This window comes from Macaca mulatta, chromosome 7 (assembly GCF_049350105.2).
Source record: "Macaca mulatta isolate MMU2019108-1 chromosome 7, T2T-MMU8v2.0, whole genome shotgun sequence".
Classification (NCBI taxonomy): Eukaryota; Metazoa; Chordata; class Mammalia; order Primates; family Cercopithecidae; genus Macaca; species Macaca mulatta.
In genome coordinates, this window is record NC_133412.1 from 74,743,440 (window position 1) to 74,761,753 (window position 18,314).

An 18,314-nucleotide genomic window follows, 5' to 3' on the forward strand; every position below is an offset into this window, starting at 1 on the left:
CATTTAAAATGACCACAATATGGCTGAGACACAACGTGGATATTTCAAACATTTAAATAATAAAACCAAAGGCCTGCCTGGTGGCTCATGTCTCCAAGACCAGCACTTTGGGAGGTGGAAGCGGGAGGATCACTTGAGGCCAGGAGTTCAAAGCCAGCCTGGGCAGCATAGTGAGACATTGTCTCTAGTTTTGTTGTTGTTGTTGTTGTTGTTGTTGTTTTTTGAGACGGAGTCTCGCTCTGTCACCCAGGCTGGAGTGCAGTGGCTTAATCTCAGCTCACTGCAACCTTCGCCTCCCAGTTTAAAGCAATTTTCCTGCCTCCACCTCCTGAGTAGCTGGGACTATAGGCGTGCGCCGCCACGCTCAGCTAAGTTTTATATTTTTAGTACAGACGGGGTTTCACCATGTTGGCCAGGCTGGTCTTGAACTCCTAACCTCAGGTGATCCATCCACCTCAGTGTCCCAAAGTGCTGGGATTACAGACGTGAGCCAACACATCCAGCTTGTCTCTAGTTTAAAAAAAAAAAAAAAAAAAAAAACTAATAAAAATGTTTAAAATAATAAAAGCAACCAATACTTGAACCCAGTGCTAAACTGTTTACATGCTTAATCTGTACAACAACTCTATGAGATAGGGACTTTCATCTGCACTCAAGATGAGGAAACTGAGGCACAAGAGAGGTTAAATAACTCAAGATCATTTGGTTTGCAAGTGACAGGAGCAAAATGCAAACTTCAGTGGTCTGGCTCCAGAGCCAGTGGGCTCTGAATTCAGGCAGACGTGCTTTGAATCCAGGCTATGTTACAAATACGGCTTTGAATAAGTCATCCATCCCCATTGCATTTATTTCTTTGTAAAATGGGTATGATAACCTCTTTCTCTTAGGGTGTAGAGAGGACTAAGTTAAATATAATAATGTATGCAGAAGTCTTTAAAATTGGTTCTCCCACCTGGCAGGTACTCCATAAATGCTAATTCATTTTTGCCTTCCCTTCCTAAAAGCTAGATGAAGCAGACTCACAGAGGCAAAGGATCTCCCCCAGACTGCTTGAGGCCTTTCCAAACAGATCAGGTAGTTAAGCCACTCAACCCAGAAAGCCTTGCCTTACCTGCTTATCTCAAAAGTCCATTCCCTGCACAGGGGCTAGAGACCTTTTAAAATGTAAATGTCATGTCATTCCCTTAAACTCTTCAAAGGTTCCTAATTACACTGGAGATACAAACGAAACTAAAGAGGCAGGCATTCTGCCCCCAAGGCCCCACTGCTCTAACTTGGCCCTAGTCTCCAGACTAATCTCCCCTCTCCTTTTCCCCCTCCAGTCCCACAGGCCTCTTTCACTTCCTCCTTGCTACAGTCAGCTCCACACATGGTTAACTCTTAACCCTCCTTCAGATCTTGGCCTAAACGTCACTTCCTCAGGGAAGCCTTTCCTGAGCCCCCAAATCAAATCAGTCTCTTAACCCTCTCTTCATAATTCTCTCCTTATACTCACCGTAGTAAATTATTAGTTTACCACTTCCTTCAAAGTTTTACTCGAAAGACACCTTCTTAGGAAGGCTTCCCAGGCCACCCTAATAATATAAATTCAACTACCACCCCTGATACCTCAGATTCTCCTTCCCTGCTTCCTTTTTCCCCTTAGCATTTCACACTTTTTAACAGACCATATTTTTGTTATATACTTTATTTATTGTCTTCTCCCCCACTTCCATGAAAGCACCACAAGGGCAATCATTTTTGCTTTCTTTGTTCACTGTATCTAGAACAATGCCTAAGACATATTTGTTGACAAATATTTGTTGTTGAAAAAATTTCCACGACTATTTATTTATTTATTTTGAGATGGAGTCTCACTCTGTAGCCCAAGCTAGAGTGCAATGGCACGATCTCAGGTCACTGCAAACTCCCATCTCCCAGGTTCAAGCAATTCTCGTGCCTCAGCCTCCCAAGTAGCTGGGATTACAGGCATGTGCCACCACACCCGGCTAATTTTGTATTGTTTTAGTAGAGACGGGGTTTCACCATGTTGGTCAGGCTGGTCTCAAACTCCTGACCTCAGGCACTCCACCCACCTCAGCCTCCCAAAGTGCTGCGACTACAGGCGCGATCCACCATGTCCGGCCACAACTATTTATTGTTAGACTTTCCCAATGGCTAATAACTAAAACATGGTATCTTTCTAGCTTACCACTGTACAGCCAACACCTAGCTCAGTGCCTGGCACATAGTAAGTGCTCAGTAAAATTTATGTAATAAATCAAAGCCACAACTAGTTGAAAAATTGGAAAATGATCAAAATGGACGCACTAACACCACACTTCTGCCTCTTTCACTGTGTAATGTAACAGTGAGGTTGAGGAAACAGACTACTGAAATACCACCAAGCATCCACCAGGCCAGGAATCTGTCTGTCCACATCCTCTGCACTCTGCCATACCGTGCACTACCCTGCACCCGGGACAGAAGCACCCTACAGAGGCCCTCCATGAACACAGGCTTGAACTCAAGTGGGCAAACCATAAGCCAAACACCATCTTACCCCCCAAGTCCCATTCTTCTACTGCCAGTCCTATTCTAGACTAGTCCTGGATGCCAAACATGCTTCCCCGGGTGGGCCTGTGGACTTATTCCAATCCAGGACCTTTAATGCCACCTTTGGCTTACTCAAAAAATGGTTTAAAATCCCTAAACAGCTTCAATAATGCTGCAGTTCTCAGGAGCAGGCATACCTAAGGTCATACGGACCCCTCCCCCTCACAAACGCTGATCCAAGGCCAGGAGGCCATCTGTCCAGCAGACGCTCTTCTGTCCTCCCTCAGGTCACACTGAGCCTCCCGTCAACCCCCTCGTTGGCAGGAAGAGCCCTTGCAGAGAGATAATTTTCACCCTGATCAACATGCCTGGTCACCCCTGAGGACCCCAACTCTGGAGCTCTAGGAATACCTGTCTGCTCCCCGAGAAACCCTCCCCAGGGTCAGAACTTGGGCTCAAGGGAGGGGAGGGCTGAGGGGCGCCGAAGAGGGTCGTTCCCCGAAGTGTCTGCCCCGTGACGGCGACAGCTCTCCGGGCGGCGGGGACGGTCGGGCTGACAGGCCGTCCCAGGGGGAGAAAGTGGCACCGTTATCCGTGCCCGAGCGGGGGGCTGCGGGCTGTCGCCGAAGGCGGCCGCACGTCCCGCCCTGCGCGGAGGACAGCAGCGTGCCCGGCCTGCAGAGGAGCAGCGGTCGCAGCGGCGGAAGGGGCCGGCGCCCGACGGCCGGGGGCGGGGTGGGGTGGCGGCCCGGGCCCGCCAGGCGGCGGTCGGGGGAAGTGGCTGCCGCCTCTGGCGGCGGGCAGGGTCCGCCAGGCTGCAGGGCAGGGCCGCGGCTCCAGCTCGGGCTCGGTCCCGGCTCCGATCCTCCCAGGCCCAGGCTGGGGCTGCCCCGGCCCGCAGGCCCCGCTTGGCCCCGCTCGGCCCGGCCCCCGGGGGGCGCTTACCTGGCGGCTACGGCGGTGACTGTAGGCCCGGGTCTCGGCCGCGCGCGTCCCCAGCGCCGGCTGCGGGAGCCACAACATGGCGACGGCGGTGGCGGGCGGGGCTGCGGCTCCGGGGGCGGAGCGGGGGCGGGAGCCGGCTTGGCGGCGGGACCTGGCTGGGGCTGCCGCGGGGAGGAGCGGGGGCAGGCGGAAGGCGACTCGGACCTGGGCACCGGCCCAGGACGGTGCGGTTGAGGGGCTGCCCCGGCCTGGGCCCGGCCTCCCGCCTCCCGCCCGAGGCGGGCTGCGCGGCGCAGGCCCGGCGACAGCGACGACGGCGGCGGCGGGTAGGGCGGGGCGGGGCGGGACGGGACCGTACGGGGCGGGGCGGGGACGGCGCCGCTCAGGGTTGGATCCCCGACCCCTGGCGTCCCCCGCCCGGCTCCAGTTCCCTCCACCCCTGCTAGGCACCCTGTGCGGTCCAGCCCGCAGCCGCTCCCTGCGAGCTGAGCCTCTTGTCCTCTGACGCGCCTCGGGGCAAGGGCCGAGGCCGCCCACTAGAGGAACAGGATCTGCCTACGCAGCTGTCTCGCCGGCGAAGAACGCCCAGGACCCGGGACTGGGTCCTCTTCACTGAGACCTGGCGCATAGTGGGGCCTAGTCGAGGCTGTTAAGTGAAAGGAAGCAGGGGTGGCGTGGGCCTGGCGCTCAGGTGCGCCCTAAGGGTTTGGTCATACAAGGACATTCGCTCAGGCTTGGAGGTGCGGGGCACTCTGACATGTTGCCACTGGGGTAACCGAGGGACGCGCGGCAAACAGAGATGGAGGACTGGCAACGGGTGCCTCAAAGAGGTAGAGTGGGAGATCTCTCAGGGTTACTGGGGAAGCGTTGACTCTGCAGGGTGAGAACTCAGAGAGTCTGGCAGAAGGCCAGGAGGGTGACCGGCAGGACCTTCCAAGAACCCGGCGTACCTGGAAACTGGGTCCGCAGGATTAGGGCGGCAGCAAGGTCAGGGTGTGGGAACACGGAGATGAGGCCCTGGTGCCTGGCAGTGAGCACACACTGCTAACCGTGGAGAAATTCCTTCTCCAGGAAGGAGATGCAAATTTGCAAGAGGGCTGGAACTAACACGCAAGCGGGGCCTGCTGTGCACCAGGCGCGGAATTCAGTTGAAAGTTTGGCTAAGCAGTATGTTAGCGATGAAGCAATGAAGTCAATAAAGGGTGATGATTTCAAGTATTTGGCAGTGGGGGAGAGAGAAAAGTAGGCCTGGAGCTCAAGAAGTACCAAGAATAAAGGAGAAAGTTGGGTCCTACTGTGGAATCTGAGGCAAAACCATCCCTTAAGCCGAGAAGTTTGAGTTCAGCCTGGGCAACATAGCGAGACCCTCCCTCTCTACAAAAGAGTAAAGGGAGAAGTTGATTTTTTTTTTTTTCTCTCTCTCTCTCGAGACGGAGTTTTGCTCTTGCAGCCCAGGCTGTAGTGCAATGGCGCGGTCTCGGCTCACTGCAACCTCTACCTCCAGGGTTCTGGTGATTCTCCAGCCTCAGCTTTCAAAGTAGCTGGAATTACAGGCACACGCCACTTTGTCTAGACAGAGTTTCGCTCTTGTTGCCTAGGCTGGAGTGCAATGGCACAATCTCGGCTCACTGCAACCTCTGCCTCCTGGGTTCAACCGATTCTCCTGCCTCAGCCTCCCGAGTAGCTGGGATTACAGGCATGTGCCACCATGCCTGACTAATTTTATATTTTTAGTAGAAATGGGGTTTCAACATGTTGGTCAGGCTGGTCTCAAACTCCTGAACTCAGGTCATCCGCCCACCTCAGCCTCCCAAAGTGCTGGGATTACATGCTTGAGCCACCGCTTCCGGCCCTAATTTTTGTATTTTTAGTAGACATGGGGATTCGCCATGTTGGCCAGGCTGGTCTCAAACTCCTGACCTAAGGTGATCCACCCACCTTAGCCTCCCAAAGTGCGGGAATTACAGGCATGAGCTGCCACGCCTGGCCGGTGATATTTTTTTTTTTTTTTCTAACTTGAGTGGGGAGACCTTAAATAAAGGAGCTGAGAGGGGAGAATGGCAGATAAGATGTAGGATAATTGATGGTGCAAGATACCGGAAAAGGAAAAGTAGATGAGAAGGGGGAAGGGGGAAAGGGGAGAGCAAAAAGTCAGAGAAGTCCACCTCTTACTACACGATTTAAAGAGCCCTTAAAGACTGAAATATTTTGAGGTAGGGAGGCATGCATGCTTCCATGGATGAGCTGCCTGGATTACCCTCTACAATCATCCTTAGGGCAGCTGGTCTCACTGTCCTTTAAAATTTAAGTACAATTGACTCCAAACCCGTGTACCACTTAAGAAACCCAGCATACCTGCCAATATCTCCAGAGTTTCATTGGGAACTTACATTTCTCCTAATTATCTCAGGCTCTAATTTCTTGTTTCCAAAAAATATTGTGCTCTTTGGAAGATTTGTCACCATATCCCAGATATTAGTCCATTTATATTACCTCAAAATATTGCACCCTACCTATAAGCAAGAAAAAATGCTCCAAATTATATGATTATGTTATAGTTACGTAATTGTTAAATAAACTAGAGTTTGTGGCCATTAAAAATCATGGCAAAGAAAAATATTTAATGATATGGGAAATCTTTATAATTAAAAGTACATTATAAGGTGATATAGCAGATGGTTATAAATATACATAAATATGTATAATGCATAGATTTTAAAACAGGACTTTTCTTCTGTGACATCTATATTTTCTTATTTTTATAGTGCATGTGTATTTCTCCTGGAAGCAGGGAAATGGTATCTTTAAGTAGCTTAAGTATTTTTAAGAAAGGAATTTTTTAAAAGATATTTATGGGGTTTGAAAGAAAAAAAATATATTAGGGCTGGGCATGGTGGCTCACGCCTGTAATCCCAGCTCCTTGGGAGGCCGAGGCTGGTGGATCACCTGAGGTCAGGAGTGTGGGACCAGCCTGGCCAACATAGTGAAACCCCATCTCTACTAAAAGTACAGGCATGGTGGCACGCCTGTAGTCCCAGCTACTTGGGTGGCTGAAGCATGAGAATCACTTGAACCCAGGAGGCAGAGGTTGCAGTGAGCTGAGATTGCGCCACTGCACTCCAGCCTGGGCAACAGAGTGAGACTCTGTCTCAAAAGAAAAAGAAAAAGATATTAGGATTCTGGAAAGGAATTTGGAAATGAATCTTTGAAGTGTAGATGGGACTTTAGCAAGTAGAGATGGACTGGGTTAGGAGACTGTCCCAGGCAGAAGGAACAGTACAACCAAGAACCGAGAGTGAGAAATAGATGGACTGTTCAGAGGGGAGCGCCAAGAAATTCATTTGGCTGGAGCACAGGACTGGTGTAGAAGAAAAGTAGGGGAATCAGTGTGGAAAAGTAAGGTAGGACTATATCAAAAATGGTCTGGAATGCTAAGCTGAACCCTGTGTCCTTTGCATGTCAGGAAGAACCACTGAGGCTTGAATAGTGCAGGTAATAAATTTGCAAATAAATTGTCCTGTAACTTCTTACTCAATGAGGTTTTAGGTCTCAACCCATCAGTCCTAATATTTGGACATTTGATTGACTCAGAGCAATGAGTTAGGGGCAACAGTCTTTGTATCCCAGCTGTTTACAGACTGAAAATTGGGTCTTGCTTCTCTGGCTATTAATTACTACAATTTCTCTTCACCATGCAGGAGAGTTTCAGAGCGAGAACAAATTAGCAAAGAGCAAAATGGAAAGGAAAAAGAAATGTGCACCTTACACTAGTACTTAGAAAACTTTTTTGACTGCGATCCTCCATAAGAAATGTATTTGACAGCTCAACCCAGAATGTATGCATGCCTATACACCCACACACCCCTGTAAGACAAAAGTTTCATGAAATACTACCCTTATTTTATGAAATGCATTAATGCATTCTGATATTTTCAACTAATTAATCTTATTCTTTTTAAATGCTGATCAGGACCTACTACATTGATTCCATAACCCCCTGCTGGGTCACAAAGGACATTGAAAAGAGGCTCAACTATAGCCAGATAGCCTGCACCCTTAAGCTTGCCATGTTTACATGTCCCAGAAATCAACAGGATAGACAAGACTCTTCTAAGATGCTGTGGAGGGGTGGGATGGAAGGATTAACAGGAGCCATGTTTGGGTTTCTCTTCCCTTGTCAGCATATGTTTCCTAATATCAATATTTCTCGGGGGCTATAAATATTTTCTTCTTTGTCCAGCTCAAGATACAGATTAAACTTAAAACAAGGTAGACCAGAGACAATTTTTTATTTGAATGAATAGAATCATGGACTAAAATAAAAGGAAAAATAATTTATTGATTGTAACTGTTATCTTAGTTGTGACAATACATTGAGGCTATCTTATCTAACACTGTTGGAGTATTATAAGGACAATAAGTTTAATCTCTTCCTTGTAAATTTGGAAGCAATGGAAAGGTGAAAATATCAACTTTATTGCCAATAAAGCTGAACTGAAGAATGTGGCTTAGATGGTGGCCAATAAGCTTTTTAATATTTTTCCCTGAATTAAAATTATTTCCAGCCAGGCGTGGTTGCTCACACCTGTAATTCCAGCACTTAGGGAGGGAGAGGTGAGAGGATTGCTTGAACCCAGGAGTTAAAGACCAGCCTGGGCAACATAGCAAGACCCTGTTCTCCATAAAAAGGAAACAATAAAAAATAAAATTATTTTCCCCAAACCTCCATTCTCACCTTTGCAGAGGCCTAACGATATTAACCATGTCTAATTAGAATAAGATTGCACCCTCTCTTAGGTCAGGCAGGTCTGAATTCAGCAATTAGCTAAGTCTCTGGTGGAATCAGAACAAATTCACTCCTACCTGCCCTTCTATGGAAACAAAAGGATTTAAAGGATAAGGATAAGGATTTACATCCCCTTCCCGACCCCTAATGCCGAAACAAATTAGACCTGGCCCAATAGTTCATCCTTTAATTGGAAAAGAATATTTAAGCAGTGAATAACAACAAATGGCAAATATATACCCTAATATTTCATTTTAACTTCAAAACTATAAAGAACACGCACTTGCCTTGCCAATCTTTAGACCTAGGACCAAACCTTTATTGATTATTGTTCTTGAGCTGTCTGCTGTCTTTCTTACATAAATCATATCCATGATGCATTTTCTATGCTTTCCTTTTTTTTTTTTTTAACAGTCACCTAGGCTAGAGTGTTAGAGTACAGTGGTGTGATGATGACTCACTGCAGCCTCAACCTCCTGGGCACAAGTGATCCTCCCACCTCAGCCTCCTGAGTAGCTAGGACTACAGGTGTGCACCACCACGCTTGGCTAATTACAAATATATATAGATATATATACACATATATTTACAAATATATATATATATATTTACAAATATATATTTGTAAAGACATAGATATATATAAAGATAAATATATGTATGTGTGTATTCACAATATACATATATTTGTACAGAAATACACATATATTTGTAAAGACAGGGTTTCCCTATGTTGTCCAGGCTGCTGTCAAACTCTTGACCTCAAGCGATCCACCCACCTATTCTCAAAGTGCTGGGTTTATAGGTGTGAGCCACTACACCTGGCTTCCAAGTTGACTGTGTACTTAAAACTTCTTACAAAGAAGTATAAGTAGAGGCTTAAAAAAAAAAACTTCGTAGTTCTTTTGCTCACATCTGGTTTAGTAGTAATTTCAACTGGTCTTTAGCTAATATATTCAAAGCATGCAACTGACATGTCATAGAGACAGCTCTTTTTATGCTTATGTTTCATCTGTTTATGTAATTTTAATAAACTGATGGATAATTCATCAGTTTATTAAACTCCTACATATAGCTACCATAAACAGGTTTAGGACCAAACACAGCAGACTCTTGTTAAGCATGTAGCTCAACTGGCAGGAATGAGTATGTAGGTATTCCAGAAAGTAACCCAAAGCATTTATCTGTCCTTGAGCATTAGCACCATATTTATTAGAAGGGAATGGAAAGTGTTGATTCCGGAGAGTCCATTAGAAGGAGAGCAGTTAATGCACAGTTAATGCTCATATACTAGGATGACCAGCTCTGTGCATATTTCATAACTTTCTTCTTCCATCATTTATCCATTTCATAAATGTTTATTGATATTCTGGACAGTGCCAGACACTATCCTAGGCCCTGAAGAAGCATAGCTCAATAGCTCAATGAAGAGAAGGAAACTAATGTATAAACAAGGTGAAAAGTCTGGAAAAATAGAAGGAAGAAAGTTGGACAGCAAATCCTTCTAACCTTCTCTCCACCCCATGCCCTCAAAATCACCGACCCTCCAGTCCCATTTACCTAAAAACAGTTTTAAATGGCTTAGAATTGGTATGGCTGTCAAAGAAGTTCAAATGTTAAGACTACTTACTACATTAGCAAAGTATACATACTTTATGTACTTTCAATGTTAAGGAGATGATGTAGTTGGTACAGTCAAGAGAAAACCATGGCAGGGTAAATTGCTATCCTTTAAAAAAGCAATTTGAGGTCAGGCATGGTGGCTCATGCCTATAATCCCAGCACTTTGGGAGGCTGAGGCAGGTGGATCACCTGAGGTCAGGAGTTCAAGACCAGCCCGGCCAACATGGTGAAACCCTGTTTCTACCATAAATAAATAAATAAGTAAGCCGGGCATGGTGGTGCATGCCTGTAATCCCAGCTACTCGGGAGGCTGAGGCAGGAGAATCACTTGATCCTGTGAGGCAGAGGTTGCAGTGAGCTGAGATCATGCCACTGTACTCCAGCCTGGGCAACAGAGAGAGACTCTGTCTCAAAAAAAAAAAGAAAAAAAAAAAATAAGAGAAATACTACTCCCCAAAAGAAAATGGCCACATACACAACATTTACCATAGTACTTATTGAATGATAGTGAAAATTTAGAAACATTATGAATGGTTAAGTAACTGGTGATGTGAAACGTATACCTTATTGACACAAGAGAAACATTTGATTACATGTGAAATGAAAAAAAGATACAATTTGCTGGCACATGCTAAGAACCACTAAATTGTATGCTTTAAAGGGGTGAATTTTGTGAATCATTTCAATTTTCTTAAAAATATACTATTGTATATTTTTGCTTTTGTATCAACTAAGATCAGCAGGAAACAAATGAACTGCTCAAAATGTGTATCCGAGGAGAGTTAATAAAGGGATAATGCACAGAGATGTAAGCAGGGTTGAGGGAAACCAAAAAGGGACAGTGAAGCACCCCGGGTCTAGCATCTACTGCGAAGCCATTATCAACCATTGGCCTGAAGGGGCAAAGAGATGGAACAGTCTTGTGTAGCTGTAGGAGAAGGACAGCCAACAGGAGCTTGGAGGAAAGAAGAGCCCTTCCTCTCTTCTTTCTCTCAGGTCTCCTTCAGTACCTCTCAGTGGCTGAGCCCAGCAGGAAGCCTACAAGCAAAGAGCCCAGATGATGCTGCTTTCGAAGTCTACCTCTGGAAGTAAAGAGCAGAGTGCAAAAGGGTGAAGGGTGGATCGGTATGAGCAAAGACAAGAATACCTAGCAGGTGTGTGATCATCTGACAGTGTGGAAACTGCCTAAGCATGTGGCCAAGGGCCTTAAGGGAACCTAGAAAACCAAGGCTTCTAGAGATAAAAAGCTGAGGTAGCAAGAGGGCAAGTAAGACAGGTTGAAGAGGTGGAAAAGAGTAACTGATGAGGGTGAGGGCCAGAAATGAGACCATTTTATTGTTTGGTTAAATACCGAGCTGGAGTCTGACCTAGGGAAGAAATTAAGAGGACATATGTCTGAGTTGAGTTGAACTGGAGGCATTAAAAATTCTTCCACGATTGGCTCTTAGCCTATATTTCTTCTTCCTAGCTAAACTACATGCATTAAACAAATAATTGTTTGGTGCCTATCATGTGCCAGGAACTGTTAGGCCCTGGGGATTTAGGAGGGAACAAAATTAACCTCCTTGGCTAGGCACAGTGGCTAATGCGTGTAATCCCTGCACTTTGGGACACCGAGGCAGGAGGATTGCTGGAGGCCAGGAGTTTGAGACCAGCCTGGGCAACATAGAGACCCTGTCTCTACAAAAAACAAACAAACTTAAAACCTAGGCATAGGGGCACATACCTATGGTCCTTGGGTGGATGAAGCAGGAGGATTGCTTGAGCCCAGGAGTTCAAGGCTGCAGTGGCTGAATTGACTACTTATACATATCCCCCTACCCAGTGCCTAATCTTGTGTTTATCATTTTCTTGTTTTATATATATATGTGTGTGTGTGTGCGCGTGTGTGTGTGTATAGATACACATATGTATATGTGTATATCTATGTATATTTATGTATTTAGAGACGACAATGTCATGCTCTGTCACCCGGGCTGGAGTGCAGTGGTGCAATCATGGCTCACTGCAGCCTCAACCTCCCGGGCTCAGGTGATCCTCCTACCTCAGTCTCCTGAGTAGCTGGAACCACAGGCTTACACCACCATGCACAACTAATCTTGTTTGTTTGTCTTTAAATGTATTCATTTTTAATTTTATTTTTGTAGAGATAGTTCTCTCTATGTTGCCTAGGCTGGTCTCAAATTCCTGGCCTCAAACAATCCTCCTGCCTTGGCTTCTTAAAGTGCTGGGATTATAGGTCTGAGCTACTGTACCCAGCAAAAATATTTTTGTTTTAAAAATTTATTAAAAATTGTAAAATGGGCCAGGTGCAGTGGCTCACACCCGTAATCCCAGCTCTTTGGGAGGCCGAGGTGGGCAGATCACCTGAACTCAGGAATTCGAGACCAGCCTGACCAACATGGAGAAACCCCATCTCTCCTAAAAATACAAAGTTAGCCGGGCATGTAGCACATGCCTGTAATACCAGCTACTAGGTATTACAGGCTGAGGCAGGAGAATCGCTTGAGCCCGAGAGGCAGAGGTTGTGGTGAGCCAAGATCGCACCATTGCACTCCAGCCTGGGCAACAAGAGAGAAACTCCATCTCAAAAAATAAAAAATAAAAATAAAAATAAAACATTGTAAAATGGGGGCTAGGCACAGTGGCTCATGCCTGTAATCCCAACACTTTGGGAGGCCCAGGCAGGTGGATCACCTGAGGTCAGGAGTTTGAGACCAGCCTGGCCAATGTGATCTTTACTAAAAATACAAAAATTAGCTGGGCATAGTGGTGCACACCTGTAATCCCAGCTTTATGGGAGGCTGAGGCAGGAGAATTGCTTGAACTTGGGAGACAGAGGTTGCAATGAGCCGAGATCACGCCACTTCACTCCAGCTTGGGTAACAGAGCTAGACTCTGTCTCAAAAAAAAAAAAATTAGAATGGGTACAGTGGCATGTGTCTGTAATCTCAGTTACTTGGAAAGCTGAGACAGGAGAATCACTTGAGACCAAGAGTTCAAGTCCAGCCTGGACAACATAGTGTGACCCCCTCCATCTCTTAAAAAAAAAAAATTAAAAGGGCTGTGAGCACACCATTGCACTCCAGCAGTATTTGTATACATGTGTGTACACACACACACACACATACACACACATATATATATAAATTTTTGAAAACTAAAAAACCAGTTGGATACAGTAACTCATATATTTGTATACACACACACACACACACACACACACACGCATACATGTTCCCAAAATATATATTGTTAATTTTAGTTCTTGTCTTCCTTACTAAAACGGTGTCATTTCCTATGTAATATCCTGGGATTTCTTTTTCACTTTTTGTGTTATGTTGTTAAAATTCATCTCAGGCTTGATGCATATAGTTGCATTTATTTCTCGCAGCTGCTATAGACAATTCTAATGTGTGACTATGCTAACTTTCATTTTTCCCGTGCAACAGAAACTCTTGGTGGCCTGTATTCTTCTCCTTGGCCTGTTAGCCCTGAATATATGGTGGCCAGTTTCATGGGAGCGTTCACTTACTGACAATTTCCGCTGCAAGTGCCAGGTCTTGGGCCTCTCCAATTTCTGTTTCAAGGCCTTTTCAAAGCCGTAAGAGCCTACTCAGTCCTCTTACAGGCATAGCCTGAAAGTAAAGAGAATTAACACAACCTTCAACCAGTGGCAGGTGTAAGCCAAGGAATAAATGCCCCAGTCTCCTATCCTTTAGATGGACAATTCTGGGAGGCATTTTATACACTTTTCAGAGGTCTCCAAAAAGCACGCACCCTGCGCTGGCTTTCCCTCCTACCCTACCTCACTCGTTCCTCTCTGTTAGACCTGCTGTCCTCCATACACATCATCAATTCCCAAATACACAACCTGCACCCAAGTCCTTGTCTCAGGGTCTGCTTTTGGGGAACCCAAACTAATACAACCAATTGCCCGATATTGAGCATTGGGTTGTTGCAGATTTCTGTTATTGCAAAAGTACTACCAAGAACTTTCATGTAAAACCCAATGGTGCTCAAGTGTAAGATTTTCTCTTTAGTATTTACATAGAAATAGAATTGGTAGGTCACAATTCTATTGTGAATGTTCAGCTTTACAAGATGATTTCCAGTTGTTTACCAAAGTGGTTTTGGGGTTTTGTTTTGGTTTGATTTTTTAAACCAATTTACAATTCTAACAACATTGTATATGAGATTCTCTTGATCCACGTCCTCTCTGATGCATGGTATTGTCAGATTTCTTCATTTTTGCCACTCAAATAGATATCAAATGGAATCTCACTATGGTTTTGACTTGTACCTCTCTGATGATCAATAAAGTTGAATATATCTTTATATATTTATTGACCATAAATGTTTCATATTCTGAGAAATGCCTATTCATAGCTTTTGTCCATTTGTTCTATTGGTTCATTGTCCTCTCTTCCTTAATTTTACTAAGTTTTTAACAGTTATGGGCTTTTTCTTTGAACTCAAGTGTTCAGAATTGAATGTACTGTGATTTTTTCCCCCTGGTTACAAAAGTAATGCATGCATGTTATAAAAGAAACAAGTAAAGAGTGCAGACATGTTGAACATAGAAAAGTCTCCTTTACTCTCGGCTGCACCCCAGCTCCAGGCAAGAATAACTCCCAGGGACGATTTGTCATTCCATGTTTTTAGATTTTTGTTTTCACATCTCTCTCCCAAATTAGATTGATAGTTTCTCAAGGGTAAAATTGTGTTGTATTCATCTGTGTATTCCCACCCCTAGCATAATGCCTGCTTCAGAGCAGGAATGAAATACATTATTGTTGAATGAACTGCTGAAAGATGAGTTAGAACATAGGCTTTGAAGTTAGAAGACTTTGGTTTGCCTGGGGCAGAGGATTCAAGCAGGAGAAAAATGGGAGTACTGGTAAAGTGTGCTGGGCTTTGATTACTGAAAGCCTTGGCTATTGGTCCAGAGTGTTTGTTTTTTATCTTAGAGGCAGTGGGGTGAGGGCATTCAAGACTTTTTAGGTAGAGGAAAGTTATTTATTCATATATATGAATAATTCATATATATATTTGTCTGTTTGTTTGTTTGTTTATTTTAGACAGAGTCTCATTCTGTTGCCTAGGCTGGAGTGCAGTGGTGTGATTTTTGGCTCACTGAAACCTCTGCCTCCCAGCTTCAAGTGATCCTCCCACCTCAGCCTTCCTACCAGCTGGGATTACAGATGCGTGCGACCGCACCTGGCTAATTTTTGCATTTTTAGTAGAGATAGGGTTTCGCCATGTTGGTCAAGCTGGTCTTGAACTCCTGACTGCAGGTGATCTGCCCGCCTCAGCTTCCCAAAGTGCTGGGATTACAGGCATGAGCCGCTGTGCCGCCCTGCCTATTCTTATGTTTTTACCAGCAACAGAATTAAAGTGAGACATTGACATTCTAGTCATCTACTGGCATTGTACAGGATGTAAGGGGGAGAGGAAGGAGGAAAATGAAACTGGAGACAGAAAAATGAATGAATCAAGCAGTTGTGGCCAAATGCAGTGGCTCACACCTGTAGTCCTAGCACTTCGGGAAACCAAAACAGGCAGATCACTTGAGGCCAGGAGTTAAAGACCAGCTTGGGCAACATGGCAAAACCCTATCTCTACAAAAAAATACAAAAAAAAAAAATTAGCCAGGTGTGGTGGCACACAACTATAGTCCCAGCTACTTGGGAGAATCCTTTGAGCCCAGGAAGTTGACTGAGTGAGACCCTGTCTCAAAAAAAAAAAAAAACCAACAAAACAGAAGTTATTAATTTGTTATGGACACAGACTCCTATGACAAACTCATGAGAACTGTGGCTTCTTTCAGAAAAGTAAACATAAACCTAAGACCCTACACTTTTCGAGAATCCTTGGATTAGTGAGTCTTTTTTTTTTTTTTAAGACGGAGTCTTGCTCTGTCGCCAGGCTACAGTGCAGTGGCATGATCTCGGCTCACTGAAACCTCTGCTTCTTGGGTTCAAGCGATTCTTGTGCCTCAGCCTCCCAAGTAGCTGGGATTACAGGCACATGCTACCACACCCAGCTAATTTTTGTATTTTTAGTAGAGATGGGGTTTTACTATGTTGGCCAGGATGGTCTTGATCTCCTGACCTTGTGATCTGCCCGCCTCAGCCTCCCAAAGTACTGGGATTACAGGTGTGAGCCATCGCGCCCAGCCTAGTGAGTCATTCTAAGAGTGAAAGAATAAGAACCTGCAGCATGTATTTATTCAGTCAGACATATTTATTAATCCCCTGTTATGTATGTGCAAGGCACTGAGCTGAGTGCTGGGAACAGACGCCATCCAGTATGAAGCATGCATTGTGGTATGACATAGTGATCAGGGGCACAGACTCTGAGCCTAGCTCTCTGGCTTCAAACCCCTGCCAGGTGACCTTGTTTAATAAAACAACTGTACTCCACTTCTGTTTTATAGGGACAATACTGACACCATCCTCATGGGCTGCTGTTAAGATTAAATGAATGCTTCATGAGAGCTTGGGCTTGATGGCAGAAATGAGGGAGGAGAGAGAGGGCAGTAACTATGCAGCAGGGAGTGAGGGCAAGGAAGAATTTTAAAGGATGACAGGATTTTAAAGTAGAGCAGGAGAAGCTGAAGGTGCATCACTCATGATCTGTTCTGTCCCCTAAGGGGGACCAAATGGTGGGAGGGGAGAGATCGAGAGCAAATGTGGAGAGGCTGACTTTAGCTAGGAAGATACTTCTGCTTGTGAGCTGGAGGGGAGGAGTCAAATGTGGGTGCAGGTGCTGACTCTGAAGTAACCGCAGGCAAGAGGGAAGGAATGTCACCAAAGCGGGGCGGGGGGTGGGGGGCAGTGAAGAAAAAGGAAAAGTTGTGACACACTGTTTCAAAGAGAGGATCTAGGAAGATGCAAGTGTCAGGGATTATTCAGGACTGGTGAACTGATAAGGGATACTGATCTGCCTGGTTGGGTGACTTCTGGTGGTCATGGGAGCTACAGTAGAAAAGCATTAAAAAAAAAAAAAAAAAAGGTGGGGTGGAGGAAGTGGTGAGTGCAGAATGTCACAGTGGTGAAATCCGGAAGAAAAAACACAGATAGGGGAGGCTGGCCATTGTGGCTCACGCCTTCAATCCAAGCACTTTGGGAGGTCAAGGCAGGTAGATTGCTGGAGCCCAGGAGTTCAAGACTAGCCTGGGCAACACGGAGAAACCCAGTCTCAATAAAAAAAATTAGCTGGGCATTGTGGCACCTGCCTGTAGTCCCAGCTATTCAAGAGGCTGAGGTAGGAGGATCGCTTGAGCCCAGCAGGTGAAGGCTGCAGTGAACCATGATCATGCCACTGCACTCCTGCCTGGGCAACAAAGTGAGACTCTATCTCAAATAATAAAAGAAAGAGAGAGTTGGCCGGGCGCGGTGGCTCATGCCTGTAATCCCAGCGCTTTGGGAGGCCAAAGCAGGCAGTCACCTGAAGTCAGGAGTTCAAGACCAGCCTGGCCAACATGGTGAATCCCTCTCTCTACTAAAAAATACAAAAATTAGCCAGGCATGGTGGCAAGCACCTACAATCCCAGCTATTTAGGAAGCTGAGGCAGGGAGAATTGCTTGAACCTGGGAGGTGGAGATTGCAGTGAGACAAGATCACGCCACTGCACTCCAGACTGGGCAACAGAGTGAGACTCTGTCTCAGGAAAAAAAAAAAAAAAAGAGGGATTTGCTGGATTTGCCAACCCACTGGTCTTTACTGAAGTATCTTAAGGGTCACTAAGGTGTCACAGGTGACTCATGGCAAAGAAGAAAAGGGAGAAAGAACAGTGAGGCAGTAAACCACATGCAATCTGAGAACACTGACTCTGCAATGAAAGGGAAAAGTAAGACATTAACCAGAAAGAATAACAGAGGGAAGTGAGGTATATTTTTCTTTCTAAAGGTCAGGAAAGCTGTACTACTGCTATTTCTTCTCCTCCTCCTCCTCCTCCTCCTCCTCCTCCTCCTCCTCCTCCTCCTCCTCCTTCTTCTTCTTCTTCTTCTTCAACTTCTTCTTCCTCCTCCTCCTCCTCCTCTTTATCTTCCTCTTCCTCTCCTTCTCCTCCTCCTTCTCCTCTTCCTTCTTCTCTTCTTCCTTCTTCTAAGGTAAAGGCAGCAGTTATAAAGCTGGCAGGAGAGGGAGGAATAGGGCTTCAAAAACTCAGCTGGAGGCCATGAGCAGTGGCTCACACCTATAATTCCAGCACTTTGGGAGGCCGAGGTGGGCTGATCACTTGAGGCCGGGAGTTCGAGACCAGCCTGGCCAACATGGCAAAACCCCATCTCTACTAAAAATACAAAAAAAAAAAAAAATTAGCTGGGCACTGGACTCCAGACTGGGTGACAGAGCAAGACTCTGTCTCAAAAAAAAAAAAAAAAAAAAAAAAGTCAGCCTGAGTATGATGCCAGCATAA

At 45.5% G+C, this 18,314-nt stretch overlaps 2 protein-coding genes and 1 long non-coding RNA gene across 14 annotated transcripts in view; 1 reads left to right on the plus strand and 2 right to left on the minus strand.

Moving 5' to 3' along the window:
- Nucleotides 1-3,789, minus strand: part of ZNF592 (zinc finger protein 592) — a 57,225-nt gene extending 53,436 nt beyond the window's left edge. For all 8 annotated transcript variants that reach the window (XM_028850209.2, XM_077937760.1, XM_028850208.2 and 5 more), the window contains exon 1: nucleotides 3,481-3,789. The gene's annotated coding sequence lies outside the window, so the exon portion shown is untranslated. The remainder of the gene's footprint in view (nucleotides 1-3,480) is intronic.
- LOC144330063 (uncharacterized) lies at nucleotides 3,557-17,411 on the plus strand. 5 transcript variants are annotated; one of them, XM_077940181.1, is made up of 2 exons: nucleotides 3,557-4,813; nucleotides 17,053-17,411. In XM_077940181.1, exon 1 carries the CDS (start codon nucleotides 3,557-3,559, stop codon nucleotides 3,983-3,985), a length of 429 nt encoding a protein of 142 aa, XP_077796307.1. In that variant the 3' UTR covers nucleotides 3,986-4,813; nucleotides 17,053-17,411. The 5 variants fall into 5 exon arrangements, with proteins under 5 accessions (XP_077796307.1, XP_077796303.1, XP_077796306.1 ...); XM_077940177.1 differs by lacking the exon at nucleotides 17,053-17,411 and adding an exon at nucleotides 12,386-12,510 and having other exon boundaries at nucleotides 3,557-4,985; XM_077940180.1 differs by lacking the exon at nucleotides 17,053-17,411 and adding an exon at nucleotides 10,886-11,045 and having other exon boundaries at nucleotides 3,557-4,310.
- Nucleotides 3,890-8,188, minus strand: LOC144330067 (uncharacterized). Its single transcript, XR_013395928.1, has 2 exons — nucleotides 6,599-8,188; nucleotides 3,890-4,997 (listed from the first exon to the last, which is right to left on the minus strand). It is a non-coding gene; the product is annotated as an uncharacterized LOC144330067 (long non-coding RNA).
- Nucleotides 17,412-18,314: the final 903 nt, after the last annotated feature.

Excerpts from the sequence above, each read along its gene's own strand:
- LOC144330063 (XM_077940181.1), top strand. The coding sequence starts at position 3,557 with ATGGCGACGGCGGTGGCGGGCGGGGCTGCGGCTCCGGGGGCGGAGCGG.